The 17,324-nt window shown below is 50.3% G+C and overlaps 1 protein-coding gene and 1 long non-coding RNA gene across 8 annotated transcripts in view; one reads left to right on the top strand and one right to left on the bottom strand.

Annotated features, from left to right (window-relative positions):
* Positions 1–1,540: 1,540 nt before the first annotated feature.
* Positions 1,541–17,324, bottom strand: part of LOC140700099 (uncharacterized) — an 18,135-nt gene continuing 2,351 nt past the window's right edge. Inside the window, exons 2-9 of one of the 6 annotated variants that reach the window (XR_012078309.1) lie at positions 12,275–12,407; positions 10,115–10,196; positions 9,886–9,978; positions 6,844–7,042; positions 6,288–6,404; positions 2,521–2,666; positions 2,279–2,436; positions 1,541–1,892 (exon numbers count right to left, since the gene is read on the bottom strand). This is a non-coding gene — a long non-coding RNA (uncharacterized lncRNA). Of the gene's footprint in view, positions 1,893–2,278; positions 2,437–2,520; positions 2,667–6,287; positions 6,405–6,843; positions 7,043–9,885; positions 10,197–12,274; positions 12,408–12,703; positions 12,763–17,324 lie in introns of those variants that run through there. The other 5 variants (XR_012078311.1, XR_012078313.1, XR_012078307.1 and 2 more) reach the window with 5 other exon arrangements.
* The window catches only part of PDE1B (phosphodiesterase 1B), a 25,729-nt gene continuing 13,651 nt past the window's right edge, over positions 5,247–17,324 (top strand). Inside the window, exons 1-2 of one of the 2 annotated variants that reach the window (XM_006203101.3) lie at positions 5,247–5,400; positions 5,489–5,611. In XM_006203101.3, the coding sequence (XP_006203163.2) occupies positions 5,502–5,611 (110 nt within the window). In that variant the 5' untranslated portion in view covers positions 5,247–5,400; positions 5,489–5,501. Of the gene's footprint in view, positions 5,401–5,488; positions 5,612–15,654; positions 16,582–17,324 lie in introns of those variants that run through there. The other variant, XM_006203102.4, reaches the window with a different exon arrangement.

Here is a 17,324-nt window from a genome sequence, read left to right as displayed (position 1 = left end):
CCCCTTTTTTCCTTTGTGAGGGCTCTTTTAGGAGTCATAAGTCTCTGCCTCCAGCTCTGCTGCCTGCGGGGCAGTGAGGAAGTGCTTGTGAGGGATTTCCACTGCCCCAAAGCCCCTCACCTGCCCTGTCACACCTTGTAGGTAACTAGTAAGTGCTCTCATCTGTTTGACTTCAACCCTTCCTGGTTTCCCTGAAATTGCCACAAGCAGAGCTGAGGGTCTAGATTAATATTAATTCTGGGTCACATGACGACGAACTGGACCAGAGTCACGTGAGTTTCCGTCACACACCATTTGGGGGTATTCTCCCTCCTATTTGAACGGACTAATTTAACCCAAATCCTCTTGTCATCCTGGGTACAGCTGTTGCTCCAGGCAGGGATTTCTCTTCTAGCTCTTAAATTTCATAGACCTCATTAGGTTACAGGGCCCTGAGACTGGGTATACTTGAGGGAGTACAAGCTGTTTCAACTTAGCCCCTTTCTGCACTAATTAGAATTTCAAGTGTCACAGAGCCTGGGGCACTCAAGATAGCACTAAACTAGGTTTAGTTAGTTCCATGGCAGGAAATAGCCGCCCTCATCCATCACTTCTGTGCACTCAGTGCCAGGGAGAACTGGGGCAACAGATCATACGTGTCACAGGTCTAGAGTGGTTGGCATGAGCAAAGATAATTGACTGGTTAATTACTTGGGGTCATGTCTATACTTCCATGATAAAAAGGAAGCAGTTTTTGGTTTTTAGCAAAACCATCCGGCATCCATTAAAACTATTTGATAGCTGTTGTTAGATTTTTGTATTTGTGTTTGATCTTTATTTCTTGAGACCCAGGCATAATCAATACTTTTTAAACTTGGCACCCATAACCAATACACAAGTTTTTCTTAGCAACAATTGTCTCCTCTTTAGGATAGAAGCATCAGAGGGTTCTGCTTCCTGAGTCAGCTAATTGTCCTTCCTTGCTATGGAAAGGACGTTATGTTCTAGGGAGTGATTTAGGGTCAGGCTTACTGAGACTGAGGGCAAAGTTGAGGAGGAAGAGAAAGCTCAAAAGTCTGAACAACTGCCCTCATACTCTCATATTTCTGCCGGGATCTTCTTGAGGAGACCGGAGATGCCTTTTCCATCTGCACACGGAATTGCTTAAGAGGAACCTCCCAGAGGGTGGCAAGACAAGTTGCCGCAGGGGAATAGAGGGGAGATATGATACTTTTTTTAAATTAAAATTTTTGTTGATGTAGTTAATCCACATGCACTTGTAAGAAAGAATACAGAGATCCGGTGTACCTTTACCAGTTTTCCTCAAAGGTAACATCTTGCAAAACTGTAGTACACCATCATAATCAGGATACTGATATTGATACAATCCACTGATCTTATTTAGATTTCTCCAGTTTTACTTATACTCATTTCACTGTGTGTATTTAGTTCTGTACAGCTTTATCACGTGTAGGTTCAGGCGTCTGCCTCCATGGTCAAGATACAGAATGATTCCATCACTCCAGGGACCCCTCATGTTATTCTTTTATGTCCCTCCCACAACCTGGTCCCCCTTCCCTAACCCCTGGCAACCCAAATCTGTTCTCCTTTTCAAAAATTTTGTCATGTGACATATATCTTTTTATAAACATATAATCACACACATTTCTCTCACATATGCTTTTTCAAAGTGCTATCACATCCTTAAGACAATTCTGCAAGGTAGCCAGGGAAGGCTTCCCTATTTCAGACCAGTAAGCAGATTCAGAGATGTTAAATGACTTAATGAAGGTCACATGTTTAGCAGTACATCTGGAACTGGGACCCGAGTCTGACATTCAGTCCTAAACCTTTTCTGCCTGCCCGAACTGCCTTTTCATCTAGGAAGACTTCGTTGCTAGAATCCAGAGACCCTAGAATGAACAAAAATAGGAGAAGGTGAACACATACGGTCTTTACCACCTGAAGCAAAAGGTGAATGTGTAGAGGTGAAGGACAGATGAAGTAACAGGACCCATCGGCATTTTGGCAGTTTGCTGCCTTGGCCAGGAGGGTCTCTGACCTCTTACAGTCTGGGATGCCATCAACTATGAACTGCTTCCTGCTCTCAGATCCCCAGCTCGCTTTATTTAGGCCTAAAAGGAACTGAGGAATGAATATCAGAAATTCTGACCCCGATTATTTTGTCTCAGGCAGAGAGTAGGTTCTAGTCTCAGCATTTTCATTAGTGCAGTGTTTTCATTAAAATCTCCATTAACTTGTTTGCAGCAATGAGATGGAATTATCCCTCCCACCAGACCTGGGGCGAGATGCTTGCAGAGGAGCTCCTGCTCCTTTGGGCAGTGAAAACAGTGCTTCCCCCACTATGATGTTCAGTCCAGTGGGCAGGTGAGGACAGCCTCCACGTGCAGGCAGGCCAGGGCCGGCCTGAGGGTATCTCACCCTTTGGCACCCGGCCTGAGAGGAAAAGAACAACTGTGAGTTAAGCACAGGGACCCCGGGGGGGAAGGAGGTCCCCGACTGGCACCAGATTTCCCTAACCTGGGTCCCCATGCCTAGATCAGTTCTTCTCCAACAAAGTTTGACTTGGCGAAGAAGCTGGCACATGGCTGAAAGGCACTCACGCGGTTGGGGGAAGACTTCTTCCAGTCCTCCGCCCCACAGGGCCTCCTGCTCCTCCTAAGTACCTGTCATCAAAGCAGATGAAGATGAACCCCCCCCTCAGCCCCCACACCTCAGTGAGTTGTCAAGTCCTCTCCCTCCCACCTGAATAGGAAGCAGGAGCAGCAGGCCAGGGTGCAGGTTGAGGAAGTCAGAAGTGAACTTGAGCTGAGTTTGCAGCTCTGGGGAGATTGAGGAGCAGGCTTTTCTCTTGTCACTCTGGAAGGCAAGGATTGCGAGGCCGCCCCTTTAAATAGCATTCCCGTGGGAGGCAGATCACATCCAGCCATCACCCGCTGCCAAAGCATCATTTTTGGTCTCTATCAAACTCACAGCTTGTCGGAAGGGGTTGTGGGGTTGAGGGAGTGAGGAGGCAGGGTCTCCGAGGGACAGGGGCAGTTTGGAAGCTGGCAAGGAGAGGGACGAGATTGGGCAGAAGGAGCCTGGGAAAGCTGGGGGTGGGGGACAAGGGGAAAAGAGAGAAGAATAGTGGTCTTTTGAGCCCATGAATGGAGCAGCACACCCTGTTCTTCTCTCCCTAGAGGTAGGTAAGGCAGAGATGGAACTGGACTGGAACAAGAGGGATGGTGTTGAGGTTAAACGCAAGGACTGGTGACTAAAGAAAGAAAGAGCCACAGAACGGAAAAGCACTAGAAAAAGGTTAGGAGACTTGGTCCTGGCTTTGTCACTGACTCTCTGTGGGACCATATCATTTTTCTGGGCTTAGTTTTCCCGTTTGTTAAATGAGTGGGGTTGGACTAGATGGTCTCTGAGGTATCTCCCATGAATTATTTTGTGTGTGTGTGTGTGTGTGTGTGTGAATTTTCCTTTTCTTAAAATAGGTTAGGAATTGGGGGGCTGGGAGAGCAAGGGTGGGATATGCCACTGTGTTGAGAAGAAAATATTGAGAGATCCCTCTGGAAGTACATCTCCCACCCTTTTCCCACCTCTTCTAGTTGAAATACCTGCCTAGTTTGGGAAGTTCCTTAGCTCTAATCCTAATCTCCTAATTAGAGCTCTTTAACTCTAATCTTATTTTGCAATTCTTTTGTAGTTTCCAGCCCATTCTTTTTCAGTTGGTAAGGGAGGCATTTGCTCTCAAGTTTTGCGAATTGGATTGTGTAGGAGTCTGACTTGGGTCTCAGAGGCAGCAATGTCTTGGCTGGAACAGTTCCACTGGCCAGGAGGGAAAAAGGGTGTGTCCTTAAGTTACATGGACAGAGGCCGAAGTCCCAGTATTCCTTCTGCTTTTTTCTTTACCTCTGACTCTGTCATCTCCTGCCTCCATACTTCTTGGGAGCTGGTTCGGCTGATATGTCTCTGTTTTGCCAGATCGAAGGCCTGATCTACTTAGTTGCCTAAAAGGCAATCCTTCCATGTTGGGAATCTTTACTCTGCCACTTTACTTCTGTTCTTTTCTCCTCCACCACTTGGGAAGAGGGGAGCTTCCACTTGATACTTGGCGTGGAGTAAATACCTTCACCTGATCACCCTTCCTTCCAACCTCCAGAGTTCTTGAAATTAAAACTCACATCTGGGATCATGGATTAGTGAATACAGCTCCATTTTCTGTTTACATAGGATTTCCCTCCATGGCAAAGCAGGGGGTCATTAAGGAGGAGGAGTTCTAAGGAATCCTAAGGTGGTTCTTGCCAGAGTCCCACGTAGGATTCAATTTGATGGAAGAGACTCTGCCCTGCTACAAGACTTAAGTTTAAATTCCAGATCATTCATTCTACAAATGTTTTAAGCAGCTAAGATATTTTGTGCTGGGCCCTTAGCCATTACATTTCTTTCGCAGAAGACAGAATAAGAGGAAATAAACTGGAAAGACTACAGGAGGGGTTGCAATGAGATAGGAATGATTTCCTGGCCCTCATAGAGTTATATACAGTCAAATGAAAATAGGGTGCTGCCTGCTCTGGTGGATTCTCTCTGGAAAATTTTAAGCTTAGGAGAAACTTTCACCTCCGTGGGTAGTTAGAGGCACCCGCGGAAGGCCACAGGATGGAGACAGGTCGGGAAGACCAAACTAAGGAAACTGGGGAGAGGAGTGGGATACCATGGCCACTCGAAGCAGACCGTGGACTTTCCCCTTCAAAGGCAGGAGCACAACTGTGAGGGTCTGGTCTGGGGCTGGGTTCTGGCGGTGGTGGGGCTTCACTCTCCCAGAGTGTCCAGGACCCCAGGCAGAGAGATGTGGACTCATCCCTGATCCCTTCCTCACGCCTGGGACGCACCGGCGGCGAGGCACACGTGGATACATGAAATGACAGACACAAACTCAAAGCACACAGCCAGGGAAGCCGCACAGCCGCCCACAGTGAGGTCCCGCCGCCCGCCGCTTGCGCTGCACTCTGTAAACAGGCGTTCACATCCACCCGCGCGGGGCACACGCAGCCTCCCGCACCCGGCGCCTGTGTGCGTGCGCTCGCCCTTGGGCGCTGCTGTGTGAGTGTGCCCCCGGCTTCCAAGCGTTCCTCTGGGAGGGGGAGGAGAGGCTGCGAGGAGTGAGAGACGAGCGGGCTGGCAGAGGAGAAGGGAGGGGGGAAAGGGAGGAGAAGCCGGCCCGGGGAGGAGGAAAGAGGCGAGGAGGCGGCTCTGGCAGCGCGCGGCGGCGGCGGCGGCGGGGCGGAGAGCTTGGACTGGGAGCCCAGAGCTCGGCTGGGCAGCGGGAGAGGAGGCGCCGCAGGAACTGCAGCTCTGCCAGCTTGGGCCGAGCCTAGAGACACCGGCCTGGCTGGTCCCCGCCAGCCGCAGGTGGGAAGGGGCTGGGATGGGGGGCGCGGGTCCCCGGGCTAGGAGCTGAGGCTGAGCCGCGGTGCTGTCTCCTCCCTCTGTTCCGTAGACAGAGGCTGAGCATGGAGCTGTCCCCCCGCAGCCCTCCCGAGATGCTGGAGTCGGATTGCCCGTCACCCCTGGAGCTGAAGTCAGCCCCCAGCAAGAAGATGTGGATTAAGCTTCGGTCTCTGTGAGTCCCCGGGCCAGGGGGTGGGGGGAAGGAATTTTAGGGAACCTGGAAAGGTGGGGGTGCAGCTGGAGCCGGGCCGGTGGGTTCTTTTGGGCACACATGTTGGCAGGTGCGAGGAAATAAACTGCCCTGACACGCGTGGCGAGGCCACATGTGCAAGGCATGTGCGGGGCAAGCCGGCTGGTTGCAGCGGGTTTAGGAGTTGCAGGGCTAACGATGTGCTTGCGGACCCCCCTGGTAACACACGCACCGCAGCACAGAGGCAGCACAGTATTTGCCGTGTGGCAGGGCTGCAGTCGGGCAGCATTCAGGAGGTGCCAGGCTGACTCACACGTATCCATGTGCAGGGTTGTGCAGATGTAAGACACATCACATGTGTGTACATGAGTGTCCCAGGGTCACGGAGATGTGTGTAAGGTGCTTGGCCACAGCTGCAGATTTAGTGCACAGGGATACTTGTGCCAACCTGTGGGTCATAGAGCTCGGCTGGGATTGGTGGTTTCTGCCTCCTGCAGCCTACGGGGTGGGGGTGGGGGGCACTCCATACCTGAGCTGCTCATCTCTCTTGGGGCCTGGAAATCCACCCTGCATGTTAACAATGGGGAACCCACCGGGGACCTAGAGAAGGGGTGGGACACTGACCTGGGATCTGGAGAGGGGGAGGTGGAGCCCCTACCTGGAAGCTGGGGTGGTGGTGAAGAGAGATTGATTGACAGGGGCAAGGTAACTGTCAAAGCCTTCTTGTTGCTGTAGAGTCTTCTAAGCTCTCCAGGCATTTAGGCATCTTTTCTTACTGTTGCAGGAAGAGGGCATGTGGGGAGGAATAAATGGGAAAAGGAAGGAATCAGGTGTCCCAGACTCCCATTCCAGGGAAGGAAAGGAACTTTTCTTCCTGCTCCTCAGAGAAGGAGAGAGGTTGGGTCAGAGATGAGCCATGCACCATGTTTATCTCCCAGTCAGCTGCCATTGGGTAATCTCCGCAGTCTGTTGATTCTTAACCAGAGAACAAGGGAAGGAGCCCCTCTCCCTGATATGACTCCCCACGGCCCCGGGGGGAAGGCTGCAGGTGTTTGGTGAGGAAATACAGGAAATAGAGCCTCTAAATCCAGTTCCTCCCCAGTACCCTCAATAGTGAGCAGTGAAGCTTTTCATTTCTGGGCTCTGGCAGAGGAAGAGATAGGGGTAGAATATGGATAGATGCTTATGATTGTGTTGTTTTAAAAATACATCACCTGTGGCGATAAGTTGACACCTTTCTGTTGGGCCAGTGGGTCTGATTTACACACTAGCTGCTTAGACAGGCCGTAGGGAGAAGGGAGGCACAGTGGGCAACAGGGCTTGGAGTCCAAATGTGCTTCTCAGTCCCCTCCTTTGCTGCCTCTGGCCAATGCAATTTGCAGGCTCCATGAAGCACAGCCTTGGAATGAGGTTCTGGGATGAAGCAATGGAAAACCGGATTGAACTGATTTTTGTTGGGAGGAGCACTGGGTGATTCTTGATAGAAAATGCTGCTCTGTTAATGGTAACTAAGCTGGGAAGAGGTATAAGTGAGGAAGCAGTTGAAAGGCAAAGAAGGGACCTCAGGGTCTATAAATGGGAGAATTCAATGTGTCCCAGGATGCTTCCTCATAGCACGAATGGCTCATCATATACTTCCTCTGCCTTCATCCCAGGTAATGGGCCCTGCAAAAGAGCAGGTTCTGCCTATTTCACTATCTCCCACACCTTTCTAACCAAAAGTCTTTCCTGGAAGCAAATTGCTCTTTCTTCCCTTAGTGTGGGAAGTGCTCATCAACGAGAGAAGGGGACCCTCAGAAGGAAGCACTGAAACCTGGGGAAAGAAGGGAGTAGAGGCAGCTGCCCCTACAGAGTGTGTTCGCTGAGATGTCCTTCCAGGAGATCACAGTGGACAAGGATCACTAATCTTATTGATGAGATTGTTCCGGTTTTCACTCACTTCAGCAATCTGGTCCTTAAGAATGCTAGCTACGTGTAATAACTCACCCAGAAAAGCACCATCTCCTCAATGTTAATCACCAGGAATAGATTCCCAGGCTCACTTTTTCAAAGTGGAGGAAGATCTTGATATTATGATAGATCCCAAGTTGATGGCTTACTGGAATTGGCCCTGTTTGATTACTGGGGAGGCTTTGCCAATCAGGTGAAGGGAAATAAAAGGATTTTAGGACTTTTTCTGGGTAGTAGAGAGAAATAACTCTTAGGGTCCAGTGGTTTCTGAAGAGGTGAGCAACGGGAGCATTCCCTCCTTTGAATAGAAATGGAATTCCTACTCCCCTCCCCAGTTACCACCTGTCCCCAGACAGGCCTTGGGTGGGAAGGGACTGTTTAGTCTGGGAATAGGAGGGTGGACATGATTATCTCAGGACTAGATACTGAATAAAAATGAATACAGATGGAAAAAAACATATGTATGTTGATTCCCCTACTCAACGTATCCTATCCCCTCTACCCCAACTACTCTTTTAATTTCTAATCTGGGATATCTAGATTCTTTTCAGGGAATCTGGGTCTGGTGTTTTTCTTCTGGTTAAAAAGCCCATACTAATATAATTGTGCAGGGCAACTTCCCCTTGGGAAGGGCATCCAGGAATTCTGTTTCCCATACTAGGACTCTGCCAAAGATAAATTCAGAATCTGGAGCATGAGAGCTCAGGAGAGTCTCTAACTGTGGGATTTCACCTCTACCTGGCAGGAAAATTTTCCTAACTAAGTAGACTCTTTGGCTAAGGCACAGAGAGGCTGAGACAGGCAGCCTGGGGATGATGGGTTGACCAGGATGAGTTTCAGCATCTCTAACCCTAAACAGAAGGATCTGACCTGCCTGCCCACCTGTCTCTGAGACCAGAGGACCTTGAGGAACATAGGGGAGGGTGGGTAGAAATTGAAGGGGTTTTCTGTGTCTTTTGTGAAATAAGAAAAACTATGAGCAGAGATTGGTTTGCCATCCTTAGCTCATTGATTCATTCATTCATTCAACAACTATTAATTGAGTGCCTCCTATGGGCTAGGTGATGTGCTGGATGCTGGGGATATAGTGGTGGACAAAATGGACACAGTCTCAGATTCTGTGGAGCTTATAATATGGTTCAACTCCATCAGATGGAGTGCGGAGTAGAGAAGGTACCCTGTTCCTCATTTTGCTATGCCACCCAAGTGGTAGAATTCAAGCTCTCTAGTTTCTGCCTCATCTTTCCCTTTGGTGGGGTGGTGGTAACACATACAGGAAAAGCACGTATATGAATTCTTTCTCTCTCCTGGGTAGTACAAGCATCACTCTCTTCTCTCTGCTCCAGTTTCTCCTGGAATTTTACAGACAGAACTTCCCTCTTCCTTGGGATAGTCTAGACACAATCCCTTTCTCTTCTCCTTTCTCCACACACTCAGGCTCCCATGGTCTAGTGTCAATGTCCTAGGCTGTGGTTCAAGGTCATTACAGGGGAGCTGGAGCAAGGACTCAGCTGGGGCTTATTTTTGCCCATCTTTATTTCATCGGAGTCTAGTGTGGTAGCTGGAACATAATAGGCACTCAGTAATTGCTGTTAAATGAAGGAATGAACAAATGAAGTAATGAATATACGTGTATATGTCACAGAGCCAGCTTCTCTCTTATGCTGTGGTGCATGTGTTCCTGTGTGCGGAGGGGGCGGGGGAGGGGAGCAGGAATGGGGATGGAAGAAAGGCAGAGGTTATTACTGCTGTTTTTTGAGAGGGTGATGTTCAAAGGTCTGGGGTTTGAGGACCTCAGGACAGAACCTGGAACTGAAGGAGTTACAGAGGATACAGGAACAACCTGGTTTTGTGAACGAGATGTATCAGGATGAAATTGTGAATGCCTGACGTGTATACGTATGTGTCTGGGTAAAGGGTAATGTGCGTGATGGGACAGCTGGTGGAGTCAGAGCTCCATGATGATGTCTCTTTGTTTTTATGTTTATAAATGGCAATAAATAATAAATATGTGTGATAATAAATTTGTTGGGAAGATATACACTTACCTGAATACCTGAAATAGTCCTCTGTATGAATGAGATGACATATGCGTGTGTGGGAGTGTATGTGTAAGTAACAGGATAATATGTACGTGTGATCTGGTGTATGTGTTTGTGACACACTCACACTTTTTGACAATCCTGGGGAGATCAGATGGGCAGGAGGAGGAAGCCGAGGGACTGGACTGGGTACCTTGCTGATTTATCCCACCTTTTGTCCTCATCTTGAATATGCCCCATGGAGTGATCATCCGTGGCTCTTACCAGTTCGAAAACTGTGCTGCCGACCTCCTTTCTCTGCATATGGCTGTGGAGCTGCTGTGAAGATTGCAGGACAGACTGTGGCTCTCTGGACCTCTGGAGAAAGAGGAGCATCATTTCTCCCAGGACTTTGTAGAAATGATCTTTAGTGCCTTCCTCCCTGGATCAGCTCTCCCTCCTCTGTTTCTATCCATGGCAAAGGGCGTCTCTCCTCCCCGGGTTTTATACCCACAGCTCCCATCAGCTTTTGCTATTTCCTCCATCAGCTTTGTCTTGAATGAGGCTTCTCTCAACGGTAGAGTGGAAAACTCCTGCTGTAAGGTGAAGGGGAGGTGCAGAGATAGGGGAAATCAAGTTCAGATCAAAGGAAGAACTTCACAAATGTCTGGTCAGAGGGAATGGCTGGAGGGAATCAGAGAGGCAGGGTGGTGGAAACAAAAGAGCATAGGGAATATTGGGAAACTTGAGTCTGAGTTCATGTTCCCACTCTGCCAAATACTAGCTGCATGATCTTGAAGTCACATACTCTCTCTGCATCTTAGTTCTTTCTTTGATGTCATCCATGTGAAAGTGGCTTTTAAATGATAAAGTCTGCAGCTCTTTGAGCATGTGAAGAGGCAGGGGAATGGGAATAAATGGGTAGACATTGTCTTGGATGGGGAGAAAATAAAGAGTCAAGAGGCAGGAATCTGAATGACTTTATAGGTTTGGGTCCTGGTGTCTGGGGCATGATTTGGAAGAGCCTTGTTGATGAGCGGTTGTTGGAGGGGGTGAGGCAGGTGTCTGAGCTTAGAGACCAGAAGGCTGGGTGGGGCTGGAAGAGGGCAATCCCACCAAGCGTGTGGGCCACTGAGGCCAAAAGCAGAGAGAGGGACTTACTCCTTGTCATCTCTTCTCGAGTGGTTAACTAGAAGTGGATGGAGCAATTGCAGTTCTAAGACATGGTGGGTGTGGGGAGCCCAGGGACCGGCATTGGCATTCATCCTAAGTCTCGAGGCCTGGGGGTGACATGACCAGCTGTGACACATCCTATTTTAGAGAATCTCTAAAGTCCCTTAGAACGCAAATATCACTCTGCTTGCCCAGGAGCCCCAGGGGGACGGTTAAAAAGACAGAGAGGAGATCCCACGTTTGAGGTTGCATTTATCACTTTTGTCAGGAGGGGGTGAAGTAGGTTCGAGATGATGCTACGGGACTGGAAGGCTGGGTGAGAGACTCTATACGAGAGAAGCCTGATGTCTCTAGACCCCTTCCTCCTGCCCGCTGTCCACCGAGCTCCTGAAATCAACTCCTGTGTTCTGCAAGGCCTTTCTTGTGCCTTCTCAGTGACCTCATCCTCCCAGCTCCTCTGGGGAGGAAGCCAAGTAATTGCCTTCGGGTCTCACGGGGCTGATTTTCACAGGTAAGGAGTAGCTATTTTCCAGCTCTCTTCAGGACAGCACAGAGAAAGGCGGACAAAACCAGGGCAGCAGGTGGGGTGCAGGTGAGACCACAGGGAGACTGAAGTTGTTACATAATGAGATTGTCCCCTAAGGGAGGAAGACTTAATGGTCTGTGAGAACTGGGAGAGAATCCTGGGAATAGTGAGCGGGGCACAGATGGGACTTGAAGGGGAAGAAGGGCTACTGGAAGGGAAAAGGAGGAAAGAGAGTTGTGATCCATTCACTGCAGTGAGGTCCCTAATGCCAGTGCTCTTGCCCCTCTGTCCCTCACATCCCCAGTCCTGCAGCTGCTCTTCTCCCGTCTTGCATCTTCTCCCTGTCTGGGAAGAAAACAGCAGGCCAGGATTCTACTTCGGCACCCCAGACCTGGCATCCTCCAGTGAGGGAGCTGTGCTGGGGTTTTGGTGGAGAAGCAGGCTTGGGGGGAAAAGGGCATCTCCAGGGAGAGGCTTGGGGGCTTAGGGCCAGGAGAAAAACTAGAAAGAGGTGCTTCAGGTGGTACTGTTGGATCCAGCCAGGCCCCCAGGTCGGTTGATGCCACAGCTGCAATGAGAAGTCAGATTTGCAAATAATTACAGTGGCTGCAGTGGGATGATTAGGCTGCCAGCTGGTGTTGGCACCATTTAGGTTGGGAAGGGAGCTTGGCTTTCAGGGGGCTTAGTGATTCTCCAGCAGGCAGGACCTGGGGCTAGAGAAGGTTTTGTTCCTTCTTACTCTTGGCTTCCCCGCTCCCCTGTTAATCAGCTCTTGTATATCTAACTTGGCACCACCCCCTTAGTTCTCTTCTCCGTGCCCACCTTGTTTGGAAACTTCTCGGGGCCCGGGTAGAGTGAGCACACATGCCAGCAGTGTTGCCAAGCACCCTAAACCCCAACTGTCTCTCTACAAGCAGTGGCTTTAGAAATTCCAACCTGAAAGAAATATAATAAATCCAATTGCACCAGACTCACCCCAAAGACTTCTTTGTCCTGCCTCTTCTCTTCCTTCCTATTCTTCTTTGAAATGCCAAGAAAATTTGCTGTTGTTTTCATTGCATCGAGATGGTTTGAAGAGAGATATGTGGGAGAACTTCTGGGAAAGTTCCTGGAGGTTAGAATGTGATGAAGATAAAAGCCACCCTCCTCCTTTAAAGCATCAGGTGAGGGCTGAGCTGGGGGAAGCAGTGAGCCAGTCAGAAAAGATAAACTCCAACCAGGGAATCCTATTTCCCTAGTGCCGCCAATCCATGTGCTGAGCTTTACAGAGGGGGAAACTAATGCCCAGAAATAGTTGGTAAGATTGGGGGCCAGGCTAGGACCTGACCCATATTCCACTGATGCACAATCTAGAGCGGCTCTCATCACACCAGCGGTCATTCCCTTGCCAAGTTTCCAACTTACTTTCCCATCCCAAGCCTCCTTCAACATCTGTTAAGTCTCCTGGAAACAGGGCATCTGCTGGGAACATCTGCTGGGATGTGGTTTGGCAGGCCGGTGGGGTGGTCCATGTGGAGGTGGTTAATGAGCAGAATTAAATAGTGCAGGGAAGGAGGAGAGGGGTGCGCAAGTGAACCAGGATAGAGTTCTCCTGGACTGGGTCCTGGGAGCCTCCTCTCTGATTAGCTTTCCTCTGAACTTTTTGCCCACCCCTCCCATTTCCTCCCTGTTTCCGGGGCTGAAGCCTGAGGGCGAGGTGACGCGTCTGTGTGCTGGGCAGGGAGCTCGGCTACCTGGGTTCCTACTAGTCTGGGCTAAGGCTTACACTGCTTAGGTTACCCGCCTCCGCCGCTGATCTGAGCCGAGCTGGGCTGTTGCTAGGAACACCTGCTAGAAACAGCTTCTGGTCAGGAGGCGGAGGGGGACTTGTCTTTAGACACACTCACAGGGGTGTGAGCTGACTCCTCCCGCTCTTCTGCAGTGCTTCCCAGACCTTCTTCTCCAATACTTTTCAAATCTCCCTTTCTTCACTCCCTGCCCCCTTATTACCTCCTGCCTCTCTCCCTCATCTCCCTCCACTTGCCTGGTGTCTGTCCTCCCCCGCCTACCCGCCAGTCTTCTCCAGGCCCTGCCCCATTTCCCCCCAACCCCCCTATCCCTTCAGCTTCCTTGTCCAGTGCCTGGAGATCTCTCACCACCGCTGCCATGTCAACCTGAGGCCTGCCGCCTCCCAGAATGGCACCCCAGCTCTGCCACCGGTGGGGGGGGGCTATTTTTATCTGTGAAGCCACCCCCGCCACTGTGCCCAGCCAGCTGCCAGAACCAGGGCTGCTTGTATAGCAATGGGAAGCCAGGGGAGTGAGTGGAGCAGCAGAGCTTGGATGAGGTGGGGATCTGGTTGTTCCTGGTTTCTGGAACTCCGTGCTCTGCATGTCCCCAGCTTTGGCTTCCACTACTTCCCTGGCCCCTTTAAAATTAGGAGCTAGGGAAGAGCCCTTGACATCTGGAGAGGTGGGGAGACATGGCTTTTCCACATCAGGGGCCCTGGGTGCACAGGCACAGGGGACTTTGTTCATGGAGAACTCTTTAATTTATTTATTTTTAATTCTTATTTTTTACTGAACTGTAGTCAGTTTACAACATTAGTTTCAGGTGTACAGCAAAGTGATTCAGTTATACACATACATACATATATATATTCAGTCTCTTAATGAATATTTGCTGAACTAACTAAATAGAAACTAGATAATAATCTTGTGGATTTATGTATCACTTTAGAGTTTCCAAGGTGCTCTTATATGATGTCATTTGATCCTTATGAGAAGCATGTATTCACCCATTTTACAGACAAGGAAACTGGAGCTCAGAGTGTCTTATCCAAAGTCACACATAGTGACCAAGGCAAGGCAAAAGTCTCCTGATTTTAGTTCATATCCTATTTCTATTAGATTTAGATGATTTCCTTGGTTCTTTCAATTTCTGAGATTTTGGAGATCAGCCAGTTAATCCCTTCCCCAGCACCCACCTCCAAACCCACACCCACTCGTCCTTACACCCCTCTTCTCTCACTGGAGGCAAAGTCTCCTATCCTTTGTTGAGCCCCTGTTCCAACTCCTGTTATTCAGTGCAGGTAGGGAATGGTGGGGATGGACCAGGGAGGGAGGCATTATAGTAGGTCTCCTTGCTCTTTTAAAAAGGAAAGCTCATGCTGGAGTCATCACATCTACGTCCAGCCCATAGGACAGCCTCCTTGGCCCAGGCAGAGGTGTAGTGTGGCCTGTGAGTACATGTGTGGGTGAGTGGATATGTGTGAATTTCTTTTCCCCCAGGGGATAGTGGTTGACCAATATCCTTTCTAATTAGCAATAGTGAATAAAAAGGCTGGGATGAGCATGTATGAGCTGCACGCTGGGATGAAGCAGCATGCACGTATGTGGGGTGATGTTGTAAGCCATCATTTGTCCAACCAGCTTTGGTTCTATTGGGCAAGAGTGAAGGGGGATGGACAAGATATCCTCTCTAAAGCTTTTCTAGTCTAAGAAATCTCTGCCTTGGACTAGGAGGGTTGAAGTTAGTGCCTATTTGGCTCAGATGGTAGGGCCTGGAGTCAGGTGAGGGAGCAGAGCCGGCTTGGTTTGGTGTTCTTTGGTGTTCCAGGCTGGGTGCAGCTGGCTACCACCTGTCCGTATTTCCACCCCTCTCTATGCCTCCAAGCTAGCTTGTCCATAAAGCAGGCCAAATAGCTTGTCCCTCATCTCTGGGGTTGGCCATTCTAGATCTCTGACTCTAGGTCAAGTCCTTTCTCTCTAAAAACACTAACCAGCTCAGCAGCCCTACTTCATGGCTACCAAGAGTTCACTAGAACACAACTTGTAGACATTTAACCTCGATTCCTCTCCTTGCTGTTGAAGCCCACTTCAACTTGTCCCAGTAGTTTCTCAAACTTCATTTATTTATAATTCTTCGAGGCCTTGGCACAGTGATAAAGTATTTTAAATTCTCCCAGCTTTGGGGAGGTAAGGGTGCAGGGGTCGGGGGCTGGGATGGATGGTGGTGTATGTAAGACTTGCCGTCATAAAATCCTAATCCTGGCTCGTGGCCCGTTTTTTCTCTTTTCTCTTTCTCCTGTCAAACGCACCCCTACTAGTTCCTTTTCTTCATCCCCACATTACCCCCAGCCCTAAACTCCACATTAAGAAGACCATAGTCCCGCGGAACTCTTCCTTGGCAGCGTTTGGCTGCATCTCGGGCGCTCCTCCTTAGCCCCGCCCAGTCCCTCGCTGACCAATCGCAGCCCCAAAGCACTCGTATTGGTGACGTCATCCCACAGCCAATCCGGAGGCGGGCCGGGGCCGTCTGCGCACGTCCACTTCGCGCCGCAGAGGCCGCCTTCTTTCTCCTCCAACCTGAGCGAGGGCAAAACCTGCAGGCGGAAGACGGGGTTCTGGCCCCCAGGTCCCTCTAGGACTATCCCATAACTTCTCTTCTCCCTCTGGGCTGGATTGACCTCTCTCCAGTTAATTCACGGTTATTCCGCAGCCCCGGTTTTACAGATGAGAAAACCGGGCGGGGAGTGTTAAAGTAACTTGCATAGCCTCTCGGTTTCTGTGAGCAAGTCCCTTCTGACTTTCGGTCACTGCTTGGGCGGGGGCTTCCCTCCTTGTTGAGCGGGTCTCTTAGTAAGGGTCCCCGGATGCCTAGTTTCAGCAAGTCCCTCCCCTGCAGTTTCTAGTTCTCTTTCATGCTTCCATCCTGTCGGGTGGGTTAAAGCTCATTTTGAAGTATGGCCCCAGAAGACGACCCTGGGAGGGAGCTGAATCTGCCTTAGCTCCGCTGAGGGGCTCTTGCAGGGCCTCTTCCCCACCGCTGCAGACTTCCTCTCCAGGACAGGTTCAGGATGTTTCCCTGTCCCTGCACCCTTAGGCCTCCCACTAACCCTTTCCTTCTCCCCAAAGAGGAGCCCCACCTCCTAAGAGCAAGGGGCTGGCCTGTGCTATTTCTGTCCTTTCTGGGATTCTTCTGAGAACAGATTCTTGTTTTCAGTCTGATTCAGATGTGAAACTTTTCCCTTAGCCTCTCACCCAGTTGCTGGGGGATGGGTCTCTGCCTCATCCACTCCTTCCTCTAGCCAGGCTCTTCCTGTTCCCCTCCTCAAAATTCTGTCAGTCACTCAGTTTTGCTGAGACCTGGAGGAGGAAGTCAGGGGCTTAAGAGGGAGCCCTTCCCCTCAGGGGCCTGGGGCCCCGGGGGCAGCACTTTGATATTTTGAAGTAGGAAACTTTGATTCCCATGGCCAGCCCTGTTCCTGTGCAGAGGAGTCACCTCCATGGCCCCATCCTCAGGTAGGCGCCAGGGATGAGGAAGGGAGAGGGGAGGAGGAGGACAGGCTGCTGTGGGTCCACCAGTTGTAGTGTGGTGGAGGGGAGGGGTGAAGACCTGACAGTCTCCTATGTTTTGTGTGTGTGTGTGTGTGTGTGTGTGTGTGTGTGAATATGTTTGTGACTTAGCAGTGAGTGACAGGTGACTTAGCAGTGTTTCCCCTCTTTCCTTCCTGACCTCCAGCAGCCCCAGCATCCTTAGGACCTCACATTCCTCCAGTATCTCCTCACCTGGTCTTAAAAGCCTGAAAGGGAAGTAAAAGTCTTCTCTCAACTCCCAGCCCCTTAGCTTGAGGCTGCCCTGTCCCATGCTCCCCACTTATAGTGGTATTTTGGGGAGGGTAGTGGTGGAAGTAGTGGCAGGGGGCTTTGGAAATCGCCGGGTCCTCTGATGGGGGCTGGGGGAGCTGCAGTCTTCTGGGATGTTGGGATTCCTACTGCCCGGAGCCACCTTTGCCAGCTGGCTGCCTATAGCTGGGAGAGACTCGGGCCTCCAGTGGTCAGGATCTGAGGCTCTCCTTTGGGGCAGGGACTGAGGGTAGAGGAGGAAGAAGTGGTGGTGGTGAACCAAAACTAGGGATGGAGTGGAAGGGCTGTTGGGAAGCTTCAAGTTTTCCTTAAGTCTGGATGAAGAGTGGACAGGGGTGAGCATCCTATTCTGCAGGGAAAGGGACCTGTGCCAGATTCTCTGAGGACTGAACCAGAGG

Source organism: Vicugna pacos, chromosome 12 (assembly GCF_048564905.1).
Source record: "Vicugna pacos chromosome 12, VicPac4, whole genome shotgun sequence".
NCBI lineage: Eukaryota > Metazoa > Chordata > Mammalia > Artiodactyla > Camelidae > Vicugna > Vicugna pacos.
This window is presented reverse-complemented; position numbering and strand designations above follow the sequence as displayed.